The 19,858-nt window shown below is 38.4% G+C and overlaps 1 protein-coding gene across 1 annotated transcript in view; it reads left to right on the forward strand.

Moving 5' to 3' along the window:
- Positions 1–19,858, forward strand: part of Abcb7 (ATP binding cassette subfamily B member 7) — a 138,395-nt gene that overhangs the window by 46,314 nt on the left and 72,223 nt on the right. The window contains exons 2-3 of the mRNA XM_048335276.1: positions 17,133–17,210; positions 19,255–19,341. Coding sequence (XP_048191233.1) covers positions 17,133–17,210; positions 19,255–19,341 — 165 coding nt within the window. The remainder of the gene's footprint in view (positions 1–17,132; positions 17,211–19,254; positions 19,342–19,858) is intronic.

Here is a 19,858-nt window from a genome sequence, read left to right on the forward strand (position 1 = left end):
CCTATAAATCTACAAGTAAACACACTGGATAGTTAAAGACAAACAATACACTGGATATGATAAATTATACAGGGCTCTAGACATTCACACAGTGAGACCAAAAGAGGATATTCTTAGGAGAGGATCACAAAGGCTATGTGCATATGATCCTGTAAACTAATATTTATCAAAATGAACTCTAACAAATAGAAACAAAAGTGTTTTTTTCCCCTTTGTTGCTATTTTTATTTTCTGTACCTTTTGTCCTGTTTGTAAGTTTATCTGTTTGGGGGAAGGTAAGGAGGGCACTGAAAAGGTGGTACAAAGGGTGAACAAATGCAGCACTGATACTAGACACTGTTGAAAATGAACTATACAACTTGGGAGGGGGGCTGGGAGGGAAAAAATTGGAAGAGACTGAGGAAAGGGGTGACACTGCTCAAAAAGAAATGTACTTTTTACCTGACTTATGTAACTGTAATCCCCTCTGTACATCACATTTATAATAACAAATATATATATGTATATACATATATATATATAAAGACTATTCTATCTCCTGTGAGTTTAGGTTAATTTTCCAGGTTTAGTCATCACTAGCAATAGGACACATCCATAAAAAGCAACAAACATAAGTGTTTGTAGAAAAATATAACTAAATTAAGTGGTTGATCTACTGATTCCAATTGTCCGGCTATGGCACGGAGAGTTAAAGAACATGCCTGAAGGTTCTCTTCCAAGTACACATTAGTAAACATAAAGAGTAAGGCTATTAAATTACCTGAAGTTGAAACTGTGAAGTAGTAGGAAATAGGTTCAATTCCACTTTCTGGACTTCTCTCACATTATCTCAGCATTCCAGCTGCAGAGGAAAGTGTGTGATAATGTCTCCAGTTCTGTGCACAAACACAATAGGGCAAAGTTTGAGAGAGAGAGATACCAATTTTCTAAATTTCTTGGGTTCTTAGCCCAATGAAATAACTATTACATGTGTCATCAATAAATACCTTTTTTTGTTAAAAAATTAAAACTGAATTTATTAAGGTATAATTCACTCTCAATAAAGTTCACATTTTTAAAGTGTACAATTTGATGCCTTGGCATATAAATACATCCATGAAACCATAACTGCAGTCAAAATAGTGAACATACCCATCACTCCCAAAAGATTCTATGTGCTCTTTATGATCTCTTCTTCTCCCCTCTTTACCTCCCCAAACCAATGATCTGCCATCTGTGCAGTATGATATTCATAACAGATTCCTAAGCCAGATGCTGTTGGCTCACTCCTGTAATTGTAGCTACTCAGGAGGCTGAGACCTTGAGGATTGAAGTTGAAGTCAGTTCATGCAGAAAAGAGATTCCATTTCCAATTAACCACCAAAATGCTGGGCTGGAGGTAGGACACTTGGTAGAGCATCAGCTATGAGCACCAAAGCAGTGGCACACAAAACTGAAAGATAACATCTTTAAAATAGAAAAGGATAGTCATCCAAAAAGAAATAAATTGTGGCAAATTAAAAACAAACCATTAGCACACAGTTGTACAAGGAGGGTTTCATTGTGCATTCCCATTTATGCATACAATATACCCCACTAATCTCCCTCTGTCCCTCTCCTTAATTCCCCCCGCCCCCATGCAACAATTTCCACAGGTTTCATTATTTTATTTTCATGTATGCATAATCCATAGAAAATTCTAAAAATGTTTTATCTATGCTTGCTAAATTTTATGTGATGAATATCACTTCCTTTTTTAGCAAGTCATTGAGGTTATTAAAATATCTGCCACAAGAACTGAGAATGCAGCTGAGTTGATAGTGCACTTGCTTAGGTTCCACCTTCAGGATTACAGAACAAATTTTCCACAGATAATCCACAAAATAAGAAATAGCACATAGGCATCTGGTAAATTCTTGTCGAAGCTGGAATGATGTCTGTAGAGTGTCTGCTGCAGGGAGGCATCGTGGTTATAGAAGTGATGACTGTAGTGGTAAAGAATAAATTCACTCTAAATATGGCAAAGAGTTCATTTGGCCTCTAGTTTCATTATTTCAAAGAAGTAGGTTCTGAAGTTTTTTTTGTAACTTTTCATATTCTGTCATTGCTTTGGGTCTGTCTGTCTTTCTTTTAGTGATTCTGGGGATTGAATGCAGGACCTTATAAATAGTAGGCAAGATCTCTGTCACTGACTGACCTACATGAGCTATATACTCTCAAACCGTTTTTCTTATGATGATACTGGGGTTTGAACTCAGGGCCTTTCACTGTGACTTGGCTTTCACTCACAGCTGGTTCTCTACCACGTGAACTATACCCCCAGTTCTGGCTTTTTTTGTTGGTTAATTTGAGATAAAAGTCTCATGAACTTTTCTGTCTCACTTGGTTTCAATCCACAGACCTCAGCCTCCTGAGTAGCTAGAATTACAGGAGTGATCAAAACAGAATCCAGAATCCCTTTTTTAATTGGCAAATATTCTGTAATTCTTTATCACAGCATGGACTGGAACACTACTTAACTAAACATGATGAAGCAGTGAGCAGGTTTTGTGATGAAAACAAAGTCTGATATATGAGCTTCTTATGTGGATGGAGTAAGAAAATTTCATAGAAGTTACCTAAATATGCATTCAAAACTCTATGATAGAGACTTTTTGTGCTGCCTGATAAATTGAAGTTGTTGCTGGTATTATGTCTCATAGATGGGAAAATTTGGCAAATAAAGAGAAAAGTGAGGAAGAAGAAAAATTTATACATATTTTTTGTATGTTGGATTTTGGTGATGGTGGTAGTTGAGATTTTTGATTGAAGTCATTTAGGTTTTTTGATGCTTCAATCTCAAAATCTGTGGAGGTTGAAGAGATTTTAGGAATTGTATAGTATAAGGCTCTTGGGCAGAATTGTGAGGCCTCTGTGCTAACATATTTTAAAACCTTTTTTAATGGTTGGGAAAGCAATCAAAGCCAAGTAATATTTTTAATAGGTTACAATTGTGAAATTCCATTGTTTATTATCTATAGGCAAAGTTTTATTGGAACACAGCCACTCTTATCTATGTATTACATATGGCTAACTTTCATGTCATAGTGACAGAATACTTGCTACAGAGACAGTATGCTTGCAAATACTCAAATATTACCTGGTTGGAAAAGGAATTCAAGAAACAGTTCCACTTATCATAGCATCAAAAAAGTAAATTTAAACAAGGTGATGAAGATCTGTACACTGAAAGTAGTAAAACACTGATAAAGAAATTGAATACAAACAAATGGAAAGGTAGCCCATGTTCATGAATTGGAAAAATTAGTACTAGCAAAGTAACTACCCAAAGCAATATTCATTCAAATCAATACATTCAATGAATTCATTGAATGAATTCATTCAAAATTCATTCAAATCACTTTCAAAATTACTGTTGTGGTCTGAGGATGTAGCTCCATGGTAGCTCTTGACTAACCTGAGCAGGGACGGAGTCTTGAACATTATTACTGCACATGCGATTTTTTACCAAAATTGGAAAAAAAATCCTAGGATTTGCAAGGAACAACAAAAGATGCTAGTCAAAAGAATCTTGAGAGTGAGGAACAAAGTTGCAAGCATCCCATTTCCTGATTCCAAATTATATAGTAATATATAACAAAGCCTTAGTAATTAAAACAGTAGGGCATTGATGACACATAAAGATGACACATAGATTAATGTAACTGAATAGAGAGACCAGAAATAATTCACTCACACATACAGTCAAGTGTGAAAAGAACAGTCTATTTAATGAGTTTTGTTGAAAAACTGGCTATGTACATAAAGGGAAGTTGTATCATCATTCCATATACAAACATTAATTAAAATGGATAAATGCTGAAACATATGGCTTGAATTAAGAAAACAAGAGCAAAGCTACTTGACATTAGCCTTGGAAATGAATTTTTGTATATGATTGCCCAGGTAACTAAAGTAAAAATAAATAGAACTACATCAAACTAAAAGGGAAAACAAAGCCTTTAAGACACAGTCAACAAAATGGTAAGGTAACTTGTGATTTGGGAGGACATGTTTCGCTGCACATGCTATCACATCCAGCTTTATTGGTTGGCCTCTAACCATAAACCTTCCAGTCACTGCCTCCTGAGTAGCTGGAGATTATAGGGGTGAATCACTGGTCCTGGTCCTTATTATACAACTCTTTACAGAAAAAAATTATCAACCCTTATTCTAGAGTCATCATATTTTATAGTAACAGAATTAAACCTAATGATTTTGGCTTAATGAATAAACACTCGGGTGAAGTGTATTGTCTAAAATCCTTAATGCTGTGCTGCTGCTTATCCATTCAGGACACATTTATTGAATAGAAACAACAAAATTCTTTATCCTTCAACTTTCACTGAGAACTATAATTACAAAATCTGAGACATCTGCCTACCATTCCTCTTCTTTTCCTGCTTCCTTTTTGTCTTCTTTCTCCCATAGCTCTTTCCTCTAGCTGGTATCTAGGTAGTTGGAAAGAAAAACAAATTTTATGTCACACATTTTAGTACTTTAAAAGTTGGTTAAGGAGGCTAGGAATATGGTCTAGTGGTAAAGTGCTTGTCTGGTATACATGAAGCCCTGGGTTCAATTCCTCAGCACCACATATATAGAAAAAGCCGGAAGTGGCGCTGTGGCTCAAGTGGTAGAGTGCTAGCTTTGAACAAAAAGAAGCCAGGGACAGTGCTCAGGCCCTGAGTTCAAGCCCCAGGACTGGCAAAAACAAACAAACAAAAAAAGTTGGTTACGGAAGTGCCACTGTAGCTCAAGTGGTACAGCACTAGCCTTGAACTGAAGAGCTCAGGGACAGCGCCCAGGCCCACAGTTCAAACCCCATGACTGGGGCTGGGAATATGGCCTAGTGGCAAGATTGCTTGCCTCATATGCATGAAGCCCTGGGTTCGATTCCCCAGCACCACATATATAGAAAATGGCCAGAAGTGGCACTGTGGCTCAAGTGGTAGAGTGCTAGCCTTGAGCAAAAAGAAGCCAGGGACAGTGCTCAGGCCCTGAGTCCCAAGCCCTAGGACTGGCAAAAAACAAAACAAAACAAAACAAAAAACCAAAAACAAACCGCACGACTGACAAAAAAGGTTTGTTAACTGTAGGTTTAAATCACAACAAATTCTCTTTAGGAATGTATTTAGAATTGGGCACCAGTGGCTAACATCTTTAATTCTAGCTACTCAGGAGGCTGAGAGCTAAGGATTGTAGTTCGAAACCAGCCTGGGAAGGAACGTCCATTAGACTCTGATCTCCAATGAACCACCAAAAAACAAGAAATGGAGCTTTGGTTCAACTGGTAGAGTGCTATCCTTGAACACAAAAGCTCAGGGATAGCACCCAGGCCTGGATTTCAAGCCCCAGAACCAGCACACACACACACACAAAACGAATGTATTTAGAGATTAATTTTAAATGTCTTAGGTTTTGATCACAAATGATTAATGACTAGATGATAACACTGTTCATATATGGCTTTTGGATACTGATGAGCATTGCAGAATCATGCATAGTTAGGAATTTTTATTCCTAAAGCTCAGGAATACAAAATATGTAATTGACTCAAAATCCCCAGTGGATTGATAAGAAATTATTTTTGTATCTATTTTGTTTGTTTTCTTTTTGTAATGCTAGAGGCCAAACTCAGGCCTTGTGCATGCCAAGCTAATTTCTTCTTATTCTTACTTTTTTAGGTATCATAATAAATATAAATTGAATTATGAACATTAATTATCACAAAAAGGATTAATTGGTAATTTGTAAATATATTAGTAGAATTTTTAAAGATTGAATTTTACCTTAAAGGGACAATGCAATTACAAGAATAGGCTTCAGTTTTTCTACCCCTTTTCTTAAAATTTGGTCTCATTTACAGAGAGGTAGCTCTCTCTGCTAAATCAGTGATTTTAGTGTTAATATTTGCTTTACAAATCTTTATTGACTGTTTTACTGAGCAAACCAGTGTGTTTATGCAGCTGTCTATCAAAGATTAATAGGTTTAATGAATAGTGCTGATCCAAATGAACATAGGCATTATTTAGCTCGGATGTCACAGATTCCTTAATTTGGGAGATCTTTCAGAGTTTTTTTTAGGTGAAATAAACACAACTCTCCTGTACACACACATTCTTTTAACTTACCTGTCTTGTAAAATGGCCTAAGTATCATTTTTATTATACTGAATTTCTTTAGTATCTGCACATTCGTCATATCTGTTATCTTCATGAAGCAATAGCATGGTTTATTGCTTTTTGTGCTACTTTGGAGGGTATATGTTATAAATAAATTAAGATGCCACATTTATTGTCAAAGTAATGTACAGAGGGGTTACAGTTACATACGTAAGGCAGTGAGTACATTTCTTATCAAACTTTTTAGCTCCTCCTTTGTTTTTCTCCTACCTTCCCCCTTTCCTGGTTCCCTCCCCACCTTCTCCTAAGATGTACAATTGGTTTATAGCGTATTGTCTTGTAAGTACTGCTGTTTCATTGGTTCGCCTTTTACCCTTGATATATCTATTTTGGTGTTCCCCTTCCCTAGTTCCAATAAATGTACATACAATATCCAGCATACCAAAGTCAGTTACAGTGACAACAGGGGTAAAAAGCATGGGGAGGAAACACAAAAAGGTATAATTTCGTAGGGTACATTGGAAATAACAACATCAAAGATAAACCACTTATTTCCTGTATACCGCATTTACTAAAGAAATATAGTCTCGGGTTTTTTAAACCAGTTAATAGTTTTTTAAAAATTCTATTCTGTAAAACATCATAAAATTTCAAAATTGGAATGGACCTTAGAGGACATCTAATGTAACCCTCTAGTTTTTAAATTATAATTCACAGAATTAATAGTCTTACCTTCTGGTGTACACCTTAGTTTATATGGGGGAGATACTTTGTAATAAGCTCTTCCTTTGTTACTTCAAAAGTGTTTGTAAGTCCACCCTCCCAAGTCTGTTGGTTAGAACTCAGAGCATTTCCCCATAGAAACAATACTATAAATAGTGGTAAGGTTTTAGGACTAACTCTCAAAAGGTATTAGCCTATTAGGTGACAGAGTTGGGATGTGGTGGTAGTAGAGAGGTTTGAACATAGTGCCTTGCATTTGCTAGGTAGGAACTCTTCTGCTTGAGCCATGCCCCTAACCTATGGGACTGAGGTTTTAATTTTTTTTAATTGTTTATTAATTGAACACAATTTCTTGTGATATCTTACGCCCTGTTTTTCTATCTCTTCTCTAGGTCAGGTAGACATATATACAATATACAATGTATCAAGAACATATATAGTAGCCACTTGGCCACACCCAAGAAAGTTCGCCTAGGGCTTTAAATGTAATGTCGATATTAGACCATATGTCGACAGTAGTCTTATATGAACGTACATACCTAGCTTTTGAGCTATTGTATTCCCCTAAGAGGTCAATTTTTGACCTTTATATGTTGAGTAATTGTTTGGTTTTAGTTACATACTGTTGGGTCGCTGCCCCAATCCTGTGGGGAATACTATTTGACAAGCAGTTTTTGGTTTCACAGACTTGGCCTCTACTGTCTCTCCGTCTCCCTTTGTTAACAGTCATATCTCAGGGAGATCATGCCCCTTGGTTTTCTGTGTTCTAGGCTTGTCTCACTCAACATTATTTGTTCGAGTTCTGACCATTTCCCTGCGAATAACAATATTTCACCATTCCTAATCGCTATGTAGTATTCCATTGTGTATAAGTACCATACTTTTTGGATCCATTCGTCTGTGGAGGGGCATCTGGGTTGTTTCCATATTTTGGCTATTCTGAATTGTGCCGTGATAAACATGGAAGTAAAAATGTCTTTTTGATATCTTGGGACTCGCTGTTAAGGATAGATGCCTAGGAGTAGTATGGCTGGGTCATAGGGTAGGTCTATATTGAGCTTTTTGAGAAACCTCCATACTATTCTTCAAAGTGGTTGTACTAATTTGCACTCCCACCAACAATGGAGAAGGGTTCCTCTTTCGCCGGACCCCCTCCAGCATTTGTTGTTGCCTGAGTTCAGAGTATAGGCCATTCTAAGTGGGGTGAGGTGGTATCTCAGGGTTGTTTTTATTTGCATTTCCTTTACTACCAGGGATGTTGAACATTTCCTCATATGTTTCTTTGCCATTTTTATTTCTTCTCTTGTGAAGTCTCTCTAGCTCCTTTGCCCATTTCCTAATAGGTTTATTGGGCTTGGAGGGGCTTAGTTTTTTGAGTTCTCTGTAGATGACAGATATCAGGCCGTTGTCTGTTGCTGTGCTGGTAAAGATCCTTTCCCATATCGTTGGCTGTCTTTCTATTTTGGTGGCTATGTCCTTAGCTGTGCAGAAACTTTTTAATTTGTAGTAGTCCCATTTGTCAAGTCTTTCCCATATTTGTTGTGCCCCTGGGACTCTATTCAGGAAGTTCCTTCCTGTGCCTATAAGTTCTAGCGTCTTTCCTTCTCTGTCCTTCAGTAGTTTCGAGGATTCAGGTCTGATATTCAGGTCCTTGATCCATTTTGAGTTGATCTTGGTGCATGTTGATAGGCTTGGGTCTACTTTGAGTTTTCTGCATATGGCTGCCCAGTTCTCCCAGCACCAGTAGTTGAAGAGGCTCTGTTTATTCCATTGTATGTCTTTACCTCCTTTGTCGAATATCAGTTGGCTGTAAGAGTGCGGTTTTATTTCTGGGTCTTCAATTCTAATCCATTGGTCTTCCAATCTGTTTTTATACCAATACCATGCTGTTTTTGTTATGATGGCCTTGTAGTAGAGCTTGAAGTCTGGTATTGTGATACCTCCTGCACTGCTTTTTTTGCCTAGAATTGCTTTGGCTATTCTAGGTCTTTTGCTGTTCCATATGAATTTATGGATTGGTTTCTCTTTCAGTGAAGAATGTGGCTGGGATTTTGATAGGGATTGCATTGAGTTTGTATAACAATTTGGGCAATATGGCCATTTTTACTATATTGATTCGGCCTGCCCATGAGCATGGGAGGTTTTTCCATCTCCTTGTGTCTTCTTTGATTTCCTTTATTAGATTTTTATAGTTTTCATTAAATAGGTCTGTCATGTCCTTGGTTAAGTTGTTCCCTAAGTATTTTATTCTTTTTTTGGCTACTGTGAATGGAATTGTTTCCATAATTTCCTTTTCTGTTTGTATATTCCTGGTGTACAGAAAAGCTGCTGAGTTTTGTGGATTGATTTTGTATCCTGCTACTTTGCCAAAATGGTTTATTAGGTGTAGGAGTTTGGGTACTGAGTTTTTTGGGTCCATCAGATATAAGATCATGTCGTCTGCGAATAGGGATAACTTGATTTATTCCTTGCCGATGTGGCTCCCTTTGATGTCCTCCTCTTGCCTTATTGCTATGGCTAGGGATTCCAGCACTATGTTGAACAGAAGTGGGGAGAGTGGGCATCCTTGTCTTGTTCCTGAGTTTAGGGGGAATGATTTAAGTTTCTCTCCATTTAATACGATGTTAGCAGTTGGTCTGTTGTATATGGCTTTTATTGTTTTGAGGAATGTTCCATCTATTCCTGTTCTCTCCAAAGCTTTTAATAGGTATGGATGTTGTATTTTGTCAAAGGATTTTTGGGCATCGACTGAGATAATAATGTAATTCTTAATTTTAGGTCTGTTTATGTGGTGAATTACGTTGATTGATTTACGGATGTTGAACCATCCTTGTGACTGAGGGATGAAGCCTACTTGGTCATGATGTATGATTTTCTTGATCAGTTTCTGGATCCTGTTAGCTAATATTTTATTGAGGAGCTTTGCGTCTGTGTTCATTAGTGATATTGGTCTGTAGTTCTCTTTTTTTGTTGGGTCTTTGCCTGGTTTGGGAATGAGTATGATATTAGCTTCGTAGAATGTTTTGAATTTCTCCCTCTGTTTCTATTTCGCGGAAGAGTTTGAGGACTATTGGTATTAGCTCCTCACTAAAGGTTTTGTAGAATTCGTTGGTGAATCCATCTGGGCCTGGGCTTTTCTTTGTTGGGAGGTTCTTGATTACCTCCTGTATCTCAGTGTAAGTTATTGGTTTATTTAGTTGATTTATTTCTTCTTGGTTCAGTTTGGGCAGTTTGTACTTCTCTAAGAATTGATCCATTTCTGTAAAATTATTGTTTTTTGCTGAGTAGAGGTTTTGGAAATAGCTCCTTATTTTGAATATTGTGTGTACTTGTTCTAATTTTTCCGGTGGAGTCCTTGATTTTACGTATAGGAGTCTCTTCTTTTTTTTTGTAAGTTATGCGAGGGGTCTGCCAATTTTGTTTATTTTCTCAAAGAACCAGCTTTTAGTCTTATTTATTTGTTGAATGGTCTTTCTATTTTCAATCAGATTTATCTCTTCTTTAATCTTTGTGATCTCTCCCCTCCTAGTCGTTTTAGATTCTGTCATTTCTTGTTTCTCCAGTTGTTTAGTTTCATCGTGAGGTTATTCACCTGCTCTGCTTCCATTCTTTTAATGTGAGTGCTGAAGGCAATGATCTTGCACCTCAGTACTTCCTTAGCTGTGTCCCATAGGTTTCTTTGTGATGTGTTTTCATTGTCATTGTGGCTTATGAATTCGTTGATTTCATCTTTAATTTGGTCTGTGGCCCAAGTGTTAGATAACAGTGAGGGGTTTAGCCTCCAAGAACATGTACAGCCTCTGTGGTATCCTTTGTTGTTGAGGGTTACCTTTAATCCACTGTGATCAGATATAATACATGGGATGACGTCAATACTTTTGTATTTGCTGCGGTTCTTTGTGTGGGCTATGATGTGGTCTATTTTGGAATATGATCCATGGGCTGCTGAAAAGAAGGTGTATTGGGTCTCTGTAGGGTGGAAGATTCTGTATAGGTCTGTCAGATCTATTTGGGATATGGTGTTACTTAGGTCCTCAGCTCCCTTGCTAATCCTCTGGGTGTTTGATCTGTCTCTTGCAGAGAGTGGGGTATTAAGGTCCCCCCTATGATTGTGTTTGCGTCTATCTTGTTCTGTGATTCTGTGAGAATTTGCTTGACATATGTAGGGCTTCTTTTGTTCGGTGAGTATACATTTATCCCCGTGATGTCTTGATTCTGGATTTTTCCTTGTATTAATATGTAGTGTCCTTCTTTGTCTTTTTGAGTTGATTTTAATGAAAAGTCCAGCTTGTCTGAGATCAGGATGGCTACACCTGCCGTTTTGGTAGGTGCATTTGCTTGGTAGATCTTGCTCCATCCTTTCATTCGGAACCTGTTTTTGTCTCTTGCTGTAAGGTGGGTCTCTTGTAGGCAGCAGATGTCAACTTTTTGTTTTCGGATCCATTCTGCCAGTTTGCTCCTCTTTATCGGAGAGTTTAAACCATTTATATTTAAAGAGATCAAGGATAAGGGTGTTTTTTTCTCCTTCCATTTTCTTGTTGGTCTGTTTTTTCCTCTTTTTTTTTTTTTCCTTTAATGAGCTCTTCTTTCTGTTGGACTTTGGCTATTGTAGTTTATTTCTGATTCTGTCTGTGTGTCTTGTACGATCTCTGTTTGGTGGGGCTCTCCTCTTAGAATTCGATGTAGGGCTGGTTTTTTATTCACATACTCCTTTAGCTCCTCTTTGGTGTGGAAAGATATGGTTTTCCCCCTCGAATGTGAACTCCAATTTTGCTGGATATTCTGATCCGAGGTTGCATATTGTTAGCCTGAAGTACTTCGATGGTATTCTTCCACTCACTTCGTGCTTGGTAAGTTTGTGTGGATAAGTCAGCTGTTATTCGAATCCTCTTCCCATTGTAGAAAATTTCTTTCTTCGCTTTGGCTGAATTCAGAATTTGCTCTTTAATCTTGAGGTCTGAAGTCTTGAATATTATGGCGCCTTGTGGTGGCTTTTCTGGGGTCTGGCCTGCCAGGTGTCCTATAGGCTTCGGTTACCTGGATGGGGTCCCCTGTGAGATTGGGGAAGTTTTCTGCAGTAACTTTATTGAGAACATGTTTAAGCCCTCTGCTCTGGTATTCGGCTCCTTCTTCTATTCCAATTATGCGCAGATTATATCTCTTGTCTTTGTCCATTAGTTCCTGGATTCGTCTGCCCTGAAGCTTCACCGTTTCTTGGAGTGTGGTCATTTTCTGGTTGTTGTCGGCTGCTTCTTCGTCCAGGCGAGAGATTCTGGATTCCATATGGTCCACTCTTTGTGTTATGGTTTCAATTGCGGAGTTTATGGATGTCAGAGAGCTATTTATGGTTATCAGATCAGCTCTGATCGTGGAAATTTCTTCCTTTAAAGAGTTGTATTTTAAATCTATTTTTTCATGCATTTCACTTCTCAGGATGTAAAGGTTTTCTTTAAATGAGGCTTGCATTGTATCCATTTTTGCTTCCATTTCTTTAAAGGAGGCTTGCATTGTATCCATTTTTTGCTTCAATTTCTTGGCTTCCTGGTTGTCCTTCAAGATTTCTGGTCTAAACTCCTGAAATTGTTTTCTGATTTCATTTCTGACGCTTTCCATCATTCCTGTTAACATGGCCTCATTTGCTTTTTTATTCTCCATCTCCTCTTCAGTCGTGCTGCTTTCTGGAGCTGGGGAGTTGGCTTGCTCTTTGATGAGCTGTGTTATGTTTCTTTGTGATTTGTGCATCTGGAGATCTGTGGATGGCTTCTCAGGTTTGGTTTATAGCTCTGCCCTCTCTCCTGTGTAGGCACGTTTACAGGAGCAGGTGCTGCCGTTGTGGCACCGCCCACCTGTGCGCCGTGCGCCCGCTACAACAGGCGCTGGCGCTGTGGCCCTGTCTACTTTAGCGGGGTATGCCTCCCAGAGAGAGCCCGGGGTTGTTGGGTTGTGTTTGCGCCCTCCCGCGAGTCTGTTGTGGGGGGCGGTATGTGTGGGGCCCAGTGGGATCGACTGTCCGGGCGTGGGTTGGCACCCTCAGACCTCACCTCTGCTGCGAGGGGGGGCGTGATCAGGCCCATGTTTCCCTGCTGTGCTGGTATTGCCCACCAGCGCCTGTGATTTTAGTTGTAAGAGTCCGCAAGGTCCAGGCGCCTCAGGTGGGGCTTGTACTGCTGGCTGTCCCCTAGCCCCTGTTGGGAAGGGGGCAGGGCCAATTCGGCCAGATCTGGATCCTGTGTGGCCTTGGGGCTGCTCCGCCCTTCCTCTGCTAGACTCCTGTGACTTCCCAGCGCCTGATGGGAGCTTCCTGCCTGATTTGGGGGTTCTTTGTCCCCTCGGGGTGGGGAGGGGGAAGGAGGGATATCTAGCATCTTTGTAGGTGCTTGGGTCTCTGATAGCTGGTCTCCTGTTGGGTGAGGGGGTAATGGGGGACTCACTGATCCTGGATTGTGTGTGTGTCCCGTGCAGCCGTTGGTCCTTCAGGGGATGGCGAAGTGTTGTGGTGGCGTCCCCGGTTCCCTCCTTCTGCCGTGCTGGGTTCCCCAGCCGCCATCTGTCTGAACCCGGTGTGGACCCGAGCTTCTTGTCACTGCCGGTGTATGTCTTGGTCTGCACCCTCCCTAGTGACCGTGGGGTCTCCCGCTGTCTGGACTCTGTGCTCCCAGCAGCCTGTCTGCCAAACGCCGGGTTCCCCTTTCCCAGCCTGGCCCTGTTTGGGCCAGGGTCGGCTGGTGGGGGGAGGGTGCCCTGGAGATTCTCCAGCTCTGTGTAGGTTTTCGGCTCTTCTTTTTTACTCCTTTGTGTTTTCCTGCATATCTCCACTGCTTCTGGCTGCTGGTTTTGCTGGGTTCTTGATCGGGTATTGGGTGTTGGAGTTCCCAGCTCGCTATTCTGTTGGAGGGAGTCGGGGTGCCTCCTTACTGTGTCGGCGCCATCTTTCTCTCTGTTGAGGTTTTACTTTTGCCGTGAAAAATCTTTTGATTAGGGCGGGAATGTGGCTTAGTGGTAAAGTGGTTGCCTGGTATACATGAAGCCCTGGATTAGATTCCTCAGCACGACATCAACAGAAAAAGCTGGAAGTGACACTGTGGCTCAAGTTGGTAGAGCTCTAGCCTTGAGCAAAAGAAGCCAGGCATAGTGCACGGCCCTGAGTCCAAGCCCCAGGACTGGCAGAAAACAAACAAACAAAAAACAAAAAACAGAAATCTTTTGAGTAATCACTGCTATTTACCTCCAGAGAACTGGGAGGTGAGGCCATTATAGAGGACTATGACAGGGTTCTTTTTTATCTTTCATATCTTACACTGGGTATTGAATGTACATGTTTTCATAATGTGTATATGTCTCAGTTGTTTGATAATTTCAACAATTGTATTTTTGTACCACTCTGTTTGAAAATGGTTTGAGCAGGGAAGGATCAAAAAGGTTAGTTAAAAAACCTGGAGTTGAGGCTCATGTCTAACTCAGAAGACTGCGATCTGAGGAGCATAGTTCAAAGCCAGCTCAGTGAAGAAAATCCTTGAGACTCTTATCTCCAATTAACTACCAAAAGGCCAAAAATGGCACTGTGGCTCAATGTGCAAGGGTGCTAGCTTTGAGCACAAAAGCTCAGAGACAGCACCCAGGCTCAAAATTAAAGTTGGAGGACTGGCACCCACGCGCACGTGCATACACACACATACATACACACACACACAGTGATTAGAAAAGAAGCAAAAATGTTGCTTTTGTTTTTTTTCCTTTTGTCTTGTTTGCTTGTATTTGGGATGGTAAAGAGGGCACAGCAAAGGCATAACAATGGTGACCAAATACAACAGTGGTACTCACACACTAGGTAGAAAATGAACTGTACATCTTGTGGGTGGGGACGGGTGGGAAAAATTGGGAGAGAGTGAGGGAAGGGGAGACATGCTTCAAAAAGAATTTTACTCATTACTTGACTCATGTAACTGTAAACTGTATATCAAATCTACAATAACAATTTTTTTAAAAGAATCCAGTATATATCCTACAAATTAAGAAGAGCAAGGGAAGGAGTAAGTAGGTAGGAGAGGGATGTGTGAAAAAGTTGAAAGATATATTGTATTCATAAACTGCTTTGTTAAATGGGACCTCCTTTGTACAACTACTTAAAAGTGATAAAAATTTAAATAAAAGGTAATTGGAAATTCTGAAGGAGTATTGTAGGGATTTTCAGAGGCTTAGTTTTGATGATAATTGTCTTTATTTAGCAAAATAAATGTATGTTTGTAATTTACATTTTATTAAGTTTCAATTAAGGGTGTCACCAACAGTCTTTTATCCAATAGCCAAATAAACATAGGTATGGTTTTGAGAGAGGAGAGAAAAATAATTACTTGAGATGACTGGACACTTTTTTTTCTTAAATTTTTTAAAAATCAATTATAGGGCTTGAATTCAGGGCCTGGGTGCTGTCCCTGAGCTCTTTTGCTCAAGGCTAGAGCTCTGCCCCTTGAGCCACAGCTCTGCATCTGGTTTTTGAGTGGTTAATTGGAGATGAGTCCCACAGGGACTTTTCTGTGGAGACTGGCTTTGAACTGGGATCCTCAGATCGCAGCCTCCTGAGTAGTTAGGATTACAGGCATTAGCCACCAATGCCCAGCTGGACAAGTTTTAACAGGTAATGAAGTATAAATTGCACATGTATGTGCAAATATTGTTAAAATCTTGCTTTGATATGCAGTTATATGAATTAGGGACTTGGGAAAATGAGGCAAATGATGAAGTGAAGCTTGTGCAAGGTCTGAATATGAAGAAGGGCAGGGAGGGAAACGGTGGGGTTAAGCACTGACATCATTGACAATGATTGGCTCTATTACTGTGGGGAAAGGATTTGAGAACAAGTTTGGAGTTGGCAGAACAGTGTGCATACAACAGTGGTATTTTTTCTAATTATCGTAATCCTAAGTACACACACACACACACACACACACACACACATACACACACACACACACAGAATCATCTGTGGATGGCATTTTAGAAAACAACTGAGGTAATTTTCTCAATAATTTTGATTACTTTTTGTTTATGGTAATAGTTCTTTGTTGCTTTTGAGTTTGTGGTATTTTTAGTGTACAAGATTGATTTTTTAACTGAAACATTAGTCCATCTCTATAACCCATTCCATTTCCAGCTTAGGTAACTGCTATTATTTGCTTTTTAGCAGACACCTAACCTAGGAAGCATTTTTTTCTCATTAAATCCATAGCACACTTCAGAAAAATGTTTGTCCATTTTGCAGATGGCCTATCTGGTGTTACCACAGAGGTTATTTATTTTGCTTTGATTTGGCTCCATTTTTAGAACATTCTGAAGAAAAACAATACCTCAGGGAAACTTTTCATGGAGTCCAGTAGCTAGTTACATAGAAATATTTGACAAAACTGATCTATCTTGCAATTGGTTTCTAAATTTAGTATTCAGATTGAGATTAAAGAGGGAACAAGGTAGAGCACAATTAAAAGGAATTAAAGCAAAAGAGAAGTATTTAAAAAGAGTATAAAAGCCATTTAAGAAAGGAGGCTGAAGACTTTGGGGGCTTTAAGAAACAACGATTACAAAAGTAGAAAAAAGAAAGGCAATAGCTAGATAGAAAGTACATATAAAGAGAAAATACACTTGAATATTCTTTATGAGTAATATAACTTTATACTTGGACTACAGTTTTATGCATTTATACATGTATGTATATTTTGTGGTATGATGATTGAACTGAGGGCCTTATGCTTGTTAGGCAAGTGCTCTACCACTTGAACCACACCCTCAGTCCTTTTGCTTTAGTTTTTTTTTTTAATTTCTTTATTGTCAAAGTGATGTACAGAGGGGTTACAGTTTCCTATGTAAGGCAGTTCTTATCCAACTTGTTACCTCCTCCCTCTTGTTTTTCATACACATTCTTGTGATAACTTGCCTTGGGCTGACCTCAAACTGATCTTCCTACTACCTTCATTTGGATTACAGGTGTGTAATGCTATGTCTGGCTTGTATTTTGAGATCAAGCCTTGCTGACTTTTTGCTTGGCAGGCCTTGCTTGAACCATGATCCTCCCAGCTCTGCCTTCTGAGTAGCTGGGACCATGCCTGGCTAAGTTTGTTTATGTTTTTGGTGGTGGTGGGGGGGCATGTATTAAAGACAATCATTTCCCTAACATTAGCTGTGGTTTTAATTTTGTATATGTCTATGAACAAAACATTAATCTTAGAATATTAACTTACTCTGAAAATCTGTCCCCTCTTTTTATCTTTTCAACAGGTCCCAGAATTGTTAAGAAATGGCACATGGCAGAGATGGGGAAAAGATAATTCAAGACAGTTACTAGATGCTACAAAGGTAAGATTACTTCTACATATAGCAGTAAAAGCATGCAAGCCCGTGGACATTTTCCAATTTACCCTACATATTTACTACAGAGTTTGCATTTCTCAAATAATTTCCTTTTTATGTTTTTCTAAATACTGGCAAGAAGGTATGTTTCTTTGACTAGAAATGCAGAGATAAATCTTGGTATTTTTCTATCCCTGGAGAAATCTGTCTGAATCTCATGAGATCATTGCCAAGTAGAATAACATTTTTTTTTCAGAAAGCTATTATAAATGTAATGGCAGTTTGTTGACGCTTAAATTTATCCTAGTAATTTGTATCTGATCTATGGAATGTTGCAGTTTTTCAAATGAGTGAAATTTCTTTACCTTAGAAGATATTCAGATAGCAGAATACCAGGAGAGATTCTAAGCTTGTTAGAGCCCCTGGGGTATGTGATGGTGAGTTTACATGTTGATGAGACTCATTTTTTCTTGCTAATGTAAGTGAAAGCATCTTCAAAAATTACCTGTACTTTAAAATGAGACATACATTTCCATAGTAGAAAAAGACTAGAAAAGTAGATGTTCTAAAACTTAGGAACTTACTTTATTTTTCTCTCTGATTAATAGTTATTTACCACTAAGGTACTAAAGACAGTTACTGTTCTAATTTATGCAGAGGCCAAAATGCATTTGATTTTTCCATTATTAAATTAAGGTTCTGAGGGAAAAGTCTTTTGCTTTAAGTCTGCATTGTCTTGTGTTTCATTCACCAGACCCCTTGATAAAACTTTTTACTCAGCCTTTTAGAGGAAAAAAACTGTCTTAGAGAGACATTGCTAGGCTGAATAATACTTTTTGATGTTATTCTTTTACAGAATGCTTTTTGATCTAAAAATCGATAATGCATTTATGGCAATTACTTTTTGTGTCTTAACTGGTAAGAATAAGAAGGCACTTTTGCTTTTTGTAATTCCATTTTCATAGCTTGGCCCTGAGCTGATACTGTTGTGTATAGTACTGGTACCCATTAGTGTTTGTAAAGAATCATGCTCTTATTAGGTCCTGATTATTATGACTACTGAAAAAAATATCATTATAGCTCTGCACTTCTCTAAGTATTTTTAAATTATAAACTTATTATCTCTAAGTAGTTGTACAGGAGTTACCATTCAGCAAATCAGTTTATCAGTACAATGCATCTTAATCCATGTTACACTTTGCATCAGTCTCCCTCGTCCCTTCAAACTCTTCATTAAGTTTTTAAATTGTGAAAACACTTTCAATATTAGCAAGCCTAATTTTTCGTAAGTCTAAATTTTAAACTGAATTGTTTAGGTCTTATTTTCTCAAATATTTTTATTTTTATATATGTCTTAATTTTAGCAGTAATTTTAAGACCTTAAAAAGTTTGAAATAGACATCAAATAAGGCTAGTTGGGAGATATGTAGGCAGCTCTGTTTTACAAGCTTATCTAACAAGTATTGAAGGAATCCATCCCACCCTGATGCTATGGTCTGTACCAGGAGAGAAAAAAGGCACAGAAGATAATGCACCTAACCTTAAGAAATTTACTTTGTAATAAGAAAAACAAAACACATATGCAAATGACTATACCATAAGACAGATTGTGCAGTACTAACAACTTCTTGTTGCTAAATATAGATGTGAGTCAGAATAAGAAAAAGATAATCAGTTGTATAAAATTAAATTTATTAGTTTTTTAAAAAAGTATGTACACAGAAAAAACAAGATATAAATTAATTAATAATGTTTTCTTTTCCAATAATAGAGTAACAGATTACAGATCTATAATAGTGAATGACTGTAAAAGGGCAAGTAGAAGTCAAATAAAATATTCAAAAACTGTTTAGAGAAAATTATTTGACTATTTGTTGTAGCTCAATATCCTATGCATAACATTATCTGCAAGCTAATTCTGAAGGTGTTTTGCTTCACCATGCCTGGCTAAAAGCAATGCCTTTGAAATCATTTGGGGGTATTAATAAGATTAGATAGTCTAAGGTAGTTTTTTTAAACATCTAATATTCTTGGCATCATTTTGCACTAGGCTCTCCAGGCATGGCCACTGATAGAAAAGAGAACATGTTGGCATGGTCACGCAGGAGGAGGACTCCACACAGACCCAAAAGAAGGGGTAAGTAAGAGCAGTAACTAACAAGTAACTGAGAATTCTTGTCTGATTGTGCTTACATGGAAGATGTTTGTATTTAGGATTATATTTTCATGTACTGTATATATTTTGAGACAGGGTCTTGGTATGTACTCCAGGCTGGCCTGGAATTTGTTCTGTAGTCCAAGTGGCCTTGAACCCTTGATCTTCCTGTCTGTCTTTTCAGTGCAAGGATTATGGGCTTCATGTTCTAGTGTTATTTTGCTTAGTTCCTATAACTGTATGTTTTCTAATTCAAAACCATATTAGTTGACCAGAGTTATATAGATGAGCTATTTATCAACCGAATTTTTAAATTTTATTTTGAGACTGGGTCTTTCTGTATAGCCCAGATTGACTTCAAACTCAAAAGATCTTCGTGCCTCAACCCAGTCAGTTATGGGATTGCAGTCAGGAACCACCAATGCTGGCATAAAGGTTTGAGTTCTCTAGAATGTCATTAGTTATTTGTTACATAATCTACTCTCTTAATAAGTAGGCG

This window comes from Perognathus longimembris, chromosome 28, assembly GCF_023159225.1.
Source record: "Perognathus longimembris pacificus isolate PPM17 chromosome 28, ASM2315922v1, whole genome shotgun sequence".
NCBI classification, from domain to species: Eukaryota; Metazoa; Chordata; class Mammalia; order Rodentia; family Heteromyidae; genus Perognathus; species Perognathus longimembris.